Genomic DNA, 9680 nt, shown 5'->3' with positions numbered 1-9680 from the left:
CCCGCGACTTGCCAGGATTCCGGGATTCCTTGGGGGCTCTTTCGGCATGCTTGGTTGCTTTGGGTTCTCTCCTTGAACGACGGGTTCCTGTTGGAACCTCTCGCCGAGCTTTGTGAATCAGGCGCCGCGTGTCAGCCCGGGCCCCATAGCCGCTTCTCAGTCACTGTTAGCTGGTGGCGGGTCTCGATCCAATTAGCACCTGCTTTCCTTCGTGTTACGGATTAATGCTGGAACGTGGCACGGAAACTTTTCCAAAAAATAGATAAAAATCGATTGAGGATTAAAAAGCCATTGAATGCTAGGCGTACTTTCGCGTCGTGTTTATTTTTCATAGAAACAACCTTAAGGTTCTACTCTTAGACAAATATCCAGCTACCTCGTTTAGTCTCCGCTGCCTAAGAGAGATGGGGAGTTGGATCACGCGTTTTAGGAGTAAGCAGTGCAGTGAAGTATCAGGAGAAAACAGGAAATTAAGAAACCAGCAGTCCCTAAATCTCCACCCATGTTTTGTAAACCAAAAGAATGAGGTGTCGCTAATTTTTATTTTAATTCATCTGCTAGCATGACCAGTTGAGTCTAAGAAGTTTCTATTTGACAGTGTACTCAGTAGGGCTGGGCACAAGTTACACAATACAAGTGAAATCCAAAAATAAGGGGATAACGGAAGGGAGAAACTCTTAGACTTAGCTGGGAAATTAGCGATCAACTATTCCAGTCTCGAAGTTATGAAAGTGACATGGACTTTGAAAGAGCGACTGGCTTGACCACAGCCTAACAACTGATTTGTAGCAGACTGGGATGAGAGTTTGGGTCTTCTCATTTCCAGGCTAGTCCTTTCCCCTAAGCCTTCAGGCATCTCAGATAAAGCACAATTCCTTCACTGTTCGGCAGTAATCTGGAAAACCTTGAAATTTGATAAAAATTCATTTTGTTTATACTTTAAAAAACAAACGTTTATTATCTCGTGGTTTCTGTGGCCAGGAATTATGGAGAGGCTTAGCTGGGTGGTTCTGGCTTGGAATATCTCATGAGGTTGCAATCAAGACGTCAACCAGGGATGCAGGAATTCTTCATTTTAAAGAGATTTCTTTTTTCTTGAGTTTTGCTGTCAGTCACAGTTGCATGTTTGTTGATGATGCAGAAATTCTTCATTTTAAAGATACTTGTTTTATCTTGAGTTTTGCTGTCAGTCACGGTTGCATGTTTGTTGCTGATATTAGGCCAGTTAGAGACCACATTTCAGGTGAGCTTTCTGTCTGAGGGGTTTAGTAAGGATAAATAAGACATAGATGTCAGAACCGAAAGGTGTTTTAGAGAGCCATTAAGTCAACCCTTGTTTTATAAAGTGGGAGAACTGCAGACCAAATGGTTATTATCACTTACCGAAGTGGAGCTAAGTGAAAGTTACATATTCTTGGTGAATTTCTTACTGCCATTAGACATTACTTACAAAGTCTATGACTAAATCTTTTGTGACATTTTATGCATTTCTCTCTTGCCTCCAGATTACAGGACCGGATAACAAAGGAATTTACAAAGGAGACAGAGAATCCAGTGGGAAATACACATTTGCTGCTCACATGGACGGAACATACAAATTTTGTTTTAGTAACCGGATGTCCACCATGACTCCAAAAATAGTAATGTTCACCATTGATATTGGGGAGGCTCCAAAAGGACAAGACATGGAAACAGAAGGTGAGATGAACATTCAGAATATTTATATCACATTCTAAGAGCTAATTTTAGTTCTATACATTTTTACCCATCTGAGTGGCATTTTTAAAAATTTCTTAACCAAAAACTTTTTGTGAAATATGCTTTTTATTTTTTGCAAGTCTCCTAATTAATAAAAAAGTTTCTTGAGGCTAGTGTTTGTTTTTTTGTTCTTCATTTTTCTTTTATTTATTTATTTATTTTTTTTGAGATGGAGTCTTGCTCTTTTGCCCAGGCTGGAGTGCAGTGGCTTGATTTTGGCTCACTGCAACCTCTGCCTCCTGGATTCAAGTGATTCTCCTGCCTCAGCCTCCCAAGTAGCGTCAGGTGTACAGCACCACTCCCGGCTAATTTTTGTACTTTTAGTAGAGACGGGGTTTCACCATGTTGGCCAGGCTGGTCTCAAACTGCTAACTTCAGGTGATCCACCCGCCTCGGCCTCCTGAAGTGCTGGGATTTTTTTTGTTCTTTAAATTTGTTCTAACAGGTTTTCTTAGTCATTTTGTGCTCTTGTGAGCATGTAGGTTCCTTGTGTCTTGGGTTATTTTTTCTGTTTATTTGCTAATCCTGATACATACTTTATTTGCTCATTTGTGTACATGACTAGCTAAACTTTTTGTTGGTTCTTTTTGTATTAAGATATCTTAACTTTTCTTTAGGTGGTGGAGATACCTGGGATGGTATGTGGATTGCTTTTTGACAGCATCCGTGTTTGCTAATGTCTAATTTCTGCTTTCTTTTTTCTAACCTCAGTTTGTTGGCATGAGAGTGTTTTTTCTCTTAAAAAACCCCTACAACTAATTGGATTGATTATTTTTTTGGTGGTTTTTTATTTGGTTGACAGGAAGTATAGGTTAGGTTATTTTAAACTAATAGCACTGAAAACACAGTTGACATTTTCGTAGTAACATCTTTGTTCTTTAAGATGAATGCTAAAGAGTGGAAATTCAATGATAAGGGGACAATAGTCCCAATTAAACATAGCTCATAGCAAATGGTGTCTTTGACTTTGTAGAAAGTATTTTGTAGACTTCCTAACCTGAAGCTTGGTTAGATATGAAATGCAGTTCTAGGAGCCATATGTTGATATGAAGACAAAAGTTCTTTTAGCCATATGTTGCAGTTAGATTGTTCATTGCCCAGGTTACCAGTAATAAACCCTGATTGGTTCTTGGTGGTTTTGGATAAATTGCTTTCTGGGAGCCAGTACATTTGGTGGTGGGTTTTTTTTCCCCCACAGTGCATACCAGAGTTTTTGAAGCTAGTCGTCGTCGTTTCACACATTTCATAGTATCCTATTAGCATGGTAACACATGTCCCAGATATTCAGTATTAGTAGAGTGCTAACGTCATCAAGAAGCTGAGTTGTTTGGTTAGATTTTGAAATCTATAGAGTTTAGAGAGTCCTACTACTTAGTAATTCCTGTGCTTATTTTTCACGGCCACTTACAGAGTAGGACTTGACTGATTTTCAGGGAGAATGAGGAGTTCTGAAAGGCTTTTTTGGTTTATTTTCTGGAGATTGATCCTACTTAGTTTGAAAATGTTGGTTGATGAATGTGAATATTGAACTTCTTAGATAATTTTTTAACATATATCCAAAATTCTTGCTTTTGCTTGTTAATGTCAATGAATGGCAGCTGTCAAATCAAGCCTTCCTCTAAAGCAGTGGTTCTCAAGTGAGGATGATCTTTTTGCCCCAGGGGATATTTGGCAATATCTTTTTTTTTTTTTTGGAAAGATTTTTTATTGGAAGACAGGAGGTAGGTGCTACAGGCATTTAGGACTGGAGGCCATGGAGGCTGCTAAACACCCTACAGTGCATCAGACAGCGTCCCACAATGTCGAACAGCATTTGGTCCAAAATGGCGTCAGTGCCACTGCTGAGAAACCCTGCTGTATCGGTTTCATGTGCTGCATGGGGCTTCCAAAGGGAAATTTCGAGTGAGTGAATGTTTGACATTCCAATTCAACTGCCTTCAATGGTAGAGGCCCTTGGTTTCTCCTAAGAAACTTGGGATTGTCTGTGAGAATCTGGAATCCCAGAAGAGACCCAGTCTCGGGCAGGGATGAAGAGATCCCCTTCCCGGGAATGTTTCCTGGTGCTGTTTCTCTCCTGCCCACCTGTTCATTCTCATAACTGGCACTACCTAAAAGCATATGCTTACTCTTCAGAGCAATACCTTGTGTGTATTTTTGGTTCAAGAGGATACCTGGTTGAAAACTTGTGCCACTAAGGACTTGTCTGTCTGCTTACATTGCCTGCTGTTCCCCACTATAGTGAAATCATTACTTTGTCAAAGAAGAATGTTTGAGTTGGTGTGGATTTTCCTAAGAGCGTTTTGATGTTTTTCTCTGCCCAGCTTCATAGGGATTAAAAGTCTGTTTTGGTGCTGCTCCTTAATTAATATTAGAGTTACATGACTCTTAGATTTTGTTATTTGTAGGTTTATATTTTAAAAATACATGTATTTATTTGTGCTCTTAGTCCCCCCACTCAGTGTTTTACTACTTTTCTGTAGTTAATAGTATAGTGAACTTCACGAAACAACATTTCATTAAGAGAAATTTTCTGGGGTTGTTTTCGTTTCCTTAGTAAGCATTATATAGTATGTTTCCTACCCTGAAAGAGGTTTCTCTACTGGGAAGGGGCTTTTAAAAATGCTTTGAGAATTAAATTGACATGATTCATATCAGTGGTCCAAACTGATGTTTGAACCATTTCAAAAGTAGCTTCTTTTGCAGGCCTTCTCAGAGGATTTAAAAAAGTTATTTTATAAGTATTTTTCAAAAAGAGATTGCCCCAGCCTAGGCAACATAGTGAGACCCTGTCTCTAAAAAATAAAAATAAAATGGTAGTCAGGCGTAGTGACGCACCCCTGTAGTCCCAGCTACTCAGGAGGCTGAGGCAGGGGATTGCTTGAGCCCAGGAATTTGAGGTTACAGTGAGCTATAATTGCACCACTGTACTTGAGCCTGGGTGATAGAGTGAGATCCTGTCTTGAAAAAAAAAGATGGCTGGGCGCAGTGGCTCATGCCTGTAATTCCACTATTTCGGGAGGCCGAGGCAGGTGGATCATCCAAGGTCAGGATTTCAAGACCAGCCTGACCAACATGGTGAAACCCCGTCTCTACTAAAAATACAAAAATTAGCTGGGTGTGGCAGCGTGCGCCTGTAATCCGTTATTCTGGAGGCTGAGGCAGGAGAATCACTTGAACCCGGGAGGCAGAGGTTGCAGTGAGCTGAGATTGAGTGCCAGTGCACTTCAGCTTGGGCAACAGAATGAGACTCTGTCTCAAAAGAAAAAAAAAAGACATTGACAAATGTATGCTGTTTTCAAATTGTTCTGTAGCTCACCAGAACAAGCTAGAAGAAATGATCAATGAGCTAGCAGTGGCGATGACAGCTGTAAAGCACGAACAGGAATACATGGAAGTCCGGGAGAGGATACACAGAGCCAGTAAGTGAATCCCGTCACTTTGCAGCAGCATCTGATGGTGAAGATTGTTTTACTCAGCAGCTTGCTTGTATTTTCCTCATTTGGAAACTTCGCAAATTTTATGTGAAAGCATTGGCTTTAAAAGTGTACCTACATGAGATATTTTTTGAGCATACGTATGTGTGGAGCTTTGTAGTTTATTATTGGGACATTCATTCTAAACCAGAAAATGCTAGTAAGATTTAGTGCAAGTTTTTAAGAGTTTGGTTTTCTGGCTGGGTGTGGTGGCTTACGCCTGTAATCCCAGCACTTTGGGAGGCTGAGGCAGGTGGATCACCTGAGCTTGGGAGTTCGAGACCAGCCTGGCCAACATGGTAAAACCCCGTCTCTACAAAAAATTTAAAAATTAGCTGGCTGTGGTGGCATGCACCTATAGTCCCAGCTACTTGGGAGGCTGAGGCATGAGAATCACTTGAACCCAGGAGGCAGAGGCTGCATTGAGCTGAGATTGGGCCACTGCACTCCAGCCTGGGCAACGCAGCTAGACTCTGTCTCAGGAAAAAAAAAAAAAAAGAGTTTGGGCTTTTAAAAATGTATGGTGAGCTAAGGAATAAGCTAATCATTTTCTCAGAAGGGAAAAGTGTTGTAAAATGGGTATTGCACTGGTTTTTAATCACATACCTGAAACTTACATGCCAGTGGGATTAATATGAGATGCTGAGATTTAATCTTTTTACTAAAATGGAAGGCTTAATGTAGTTAGAATAGAAAACACCAAAACATGAGTACAGGCAAGTCACCAGGTGAAGATCAACTTGAGTCCTCAAGTTTGTAAGTTGGGAACTTGGAATGTATTTTTCTGTGGAAACAGTGATGATTGAAATCTTGTGTTAGGTTGCAAAAGTCTGTTTAGAACTGGATAGAGCATTAAACGTTAGGCTTTTGCATTTAAAATTAAGAGGTCCTATATTGACAGAGAGACCAGTTCCATTGATTAGGTTCAGGGCCACACCATTGTTCAGTGTTTTCATCCTTCAGGTAGTTCTTGGGGAGATGAAAAGAGCAAAGTGGCCGGGGCAGTGGTTCACGCCTGTAGTCCCAGCACTTTGGGAGGCTGACGTCGGCGGATCACAAGGTCAAGAGATTGAGACCATCCTGGCCAACATGGTGAAATCCCGTCTCTGCTAAAACTACAAAAATTAGCTGGGCGTGGTGGCACACACCTGTAGTCCCAGCTACTCAGGAGGCTGAGGCAGGAGAATTTGCTTGAATCCGGGAGGCAGAGGTTGCAGTGAGCTGATATAATGCCATTGCACTCCGGCCTGGCAACAGAGCGAGACTCCGTCTCAAAAAAAAAAACAGGAAAAAAGGAGAGCAAGGCATAGTGATGGCACCTCTATAGTCACAGTTACTCAGGAGGCTGAGGCGGGGGATTGGGAGCAAGCTTTTGTCTTAAGGGCAGTGATTCTATGTCAGGAATCTTTGTTCTGAGACTGGGGTAGGGAGTGAACAGTGACTCAAAGAGATAAGCACAGCTTGAATTTCTTCCAGATGTGATTTCTGTTTTTCCCACCCTTAAATCTGTTCTTGCTACTTATGGAAACAAATCTTCAGGATCTAGAGCACAGACATCAGCTTGTGTTGGCAGGAAGGTGTGTAAATGTAATAGCCTGGAGAACTCCCCTCATCCCCACTTGTTTTAGGACTGGAGTAGGGCATGTTATGGACCAAGGCTTGTCTACAAGCACTGGAACCTCTTGCCTCACAATTTTTTCTCCTTGCCTCCACTCTTAATCTCACCAGCTGGGATCTTCACTTTTTCTCTCTTACCTTGTTGGGACCCATGTGTTGGTTACCTTGTTCCCAGATGGGGACCAGCCCAGTCTGGAGTTGGAAGGGCACTGAACTAAGTCAGAGGGCAAGTTCCTCTACTTTGCAAGTTTAACTGGTTCAGACCAGATGGCTTTTGGGTTATAGAAGTTCTTGGGAACACAGTGGCCAGAGGAAGCACATGTCTTCCAGTCTTTAGGGGGTCCAACCTTGTTCTCTCACCCATGATTTGAGTGGAGATACTCCTGTATTTGTTTCACAAATAGTGAGCTATGTGTTCATATTTAAAAGTGTTAGCAGTTTCTAGAATTGAATTTATAGTTATTCAGTTTAAATTTACAAAGCAAATGGTTCCCATAATGTTTTGTTTTTGTGAGTCTTGCTATAGGACCCACTCCTCAGCAGTGAACATAATGAGACCCTTTCACTACAGTGTCATAATAATAACATGTTGCTTCTAGATCAGGCTAATATATGAGTGGCGTGAGGACAGTGTCCCAGGTCACTGCATTCTGATGTTATTGTGCTTCAGTGTGTTCTATTTAAACTTAAAGGTGCATTTTTCTTTGGGAAGTCGAGGCGGGCGGATCACCTGAGGTTAGGAGTTTGAGACCAGCCTGGCCAACATGGTGAAACCCCGTCTCTACTAAAAATGCAAAAATTAGGCCGGGCGCAGTGGCTCACGCCTGTAATCCCAGCACTTTGGGAGGCCGAGGCAGGCGAATCACGTTAGGAGTTTGAGACCAGCCTGGCCAACATGGTGAAACCCCGTCTCTACTAAAAATGCAAAAATTAGGCCGGGCTGGTGGCAGATGCCTGTAATCCCAGCTACTCAGGAGGCTGAGACAGCAGAATCACTTGAACCCAGGAGGTGGAGGTTGCAGTGAGCTGAGATTGCGCCACTGCCCTCCAGCCTGGGCGACAGTGAGACTCTGACTCAAAAAAAATAAATAAATAAAAAGAATTTGATCAGAAACTTGAATGTAAGAAATTGAGTATAATAAATATAGAGTAGATGTGTATTTTACTTTAAGGATCAAATCCTTAGTTTGAGAGCAGGACAGATGAGAATAGTTTGTCTTGTATTTGATGGTCTGGTAGTAACTGTCAGTATTGATCCATATAACTGAGTGACCTCTTCCATTGAGAACAGTTGCCAAGTACACAGGTGCTCAACAAATATTTGTTACATATTTGGGGAAAAAGACACTCAGACTGCCATATTTTGATGTTGTAAATAATTGCATTTTGGATAACTGTGATTTTGAAATAATTCCTTAATTTTTTTAGAAGTCAGTTTTCTGATTCAGCAAAATGGATACTGATATAGGACGTTTCAATGGTGAGGGAGAAAGATGGTTGGGTTGGGTTTTAACCCTAGAATTATGACCTTGGGCAAGTCACCTTTTCTTCTCTGCTCCCTGTATACAAGCAGAATGGACTTGGCTGTACCCAGTGAATCTTTAAGCCCAGCTTATTTTTGTATTTTCAGTAGAGACAGGGTTTCACCACGTTGGCCAGGATGGTTTCGATCTCTTCACCTTGTGATCCACCTGCCTTGGCCTCCCAAAGTGCTGGGATTACAGACGTGAGCCACTGCACCTGGCCCTATTTCATTTTTAGAGACACAGTGTCTTACTGTGTTGTCCAGCCTGTAGTGCTGTGGTGACAAGATAGCTCACTGCAACCTCAACCTCCTGGGCTCAAGTGATCCTCCCGCCTCAGCTTACCAAGTAAGCTGGAAGTCCAGGCATGTGCCACTACACCCGGCTATTTTTTTTTTTTTTTGGTATTATAGAGACTGGGTTTCTCCATATTGCCCAGGGTTGGCCTCTGACTCCAGAGCTAAAGCAATCCTCTTGTCTTGGCCTCCCAAAGTGTTGGGATTATAGTGTAATTGTTTTTAATGTTGGCCATTTGCAGAAAAATAAAAAACTACATAGACTTTTTTTTTGAGATGGAGTCTTGCTCTGTTGCCCAGGCTGGAGTGCAGTGGCACAGTCTTGGCTCACTGCAAGCTCCGCCTCCCAGGTTCATGCCATTCTCCTGCCTCAGCCTCCCAAGTAGGTGGGACTACAGGTGCCCGCCACCACATCTATTTTTAGTAGAGATGGGGTTTCGCAGTGTTAGCCAGGATGGTCTCAATCTCCTGACCTCATGATCCGCCCACCTCAACCTCCCAAAGTGCTGGGATTACAGGCATGAGTCACTGCGCCCGGCCTACATAGTAATTTTTAAAAGCTAAGGCTATAGCATTTGACTGGAGAGTTGGACACAATGGCTTGTGCCTGTAGTGTTAACTACTTCAGAGGCTGAGGCAGGAGGATTGCTTGAGGTCAGGAGCTTGAGACCAACCTGGGCAACACGAGACCCTGTTTTTTTAAAAAATAAAATGAATTGACCAGGCATGGTGGCTCATGCCTGTAATCCCAGCATTTTGGGAGGCTGAGGCGGGCAGATCACCTGAGGTTGGGAGTTGGAGACCAGCCTAACATGGAGAAACCACATCGTTACTAAAATACAAAATTAGCCGGGTGTGGTGGTGCATGCCTGTAATCCTAGCTACTCGGGAGGCTGAGGCAGGAGAATCGCTTGAACCCAGGAGGTGGAGGTTGCAGTGAGCTGAGATCGCATCATTTCACTCCAGCCTGGGCAACAAGAGTGAAACTCTGTGTCAAAACATAAAACATAAAA

General features: G+C 42.4%; 1 protein-coding gene across 1 annotated transcript in view; it reads left to right on the top strand.

The window, feature by feature from the left end:
* Window positions 1–9680, top strand: part of TMED2 (transmembrane emp24 domain trafficking protein 2) — a 13894-nt gene that overhangs the window by 967 nt on the left and 3247 nt on the right. Inside the window, exons 2-4 of the mRNA XM_011948581.1 lie at window positions 1506–1698; window positions 2376–2396; window positions 5070–5177. Coding sequence (XP_011803971.1) covers window positions 1506–1698; window positions 2376–2396; window positions 5070–5177 — 322 coding nt within the window. The remainder of the gene's footprint in view (window positions 1–1505; window positions 1699–2375; window positions 2397–5069; window positions 5178–9680) is intronic.

Source organism: Colobus angolensis, unplaced genomic scaffold (assembly GCF_000951035.1).
Source record: "Colobus angolensis palliatus isolate OR3802 unplaced genomic scaffold, Cang.pa_1.0 Scaffold28, whole genome shotgun sequence".
NCBI classification, from domain to species: Eukaryota; Metazoa; Chordata; class Mammalia; order Primates; family Cercopithecidae; genus Colobus; species Colobus angolensis.
This window is presented reverse-complemented; position numbering and strand designations above follow the sequence as displayed.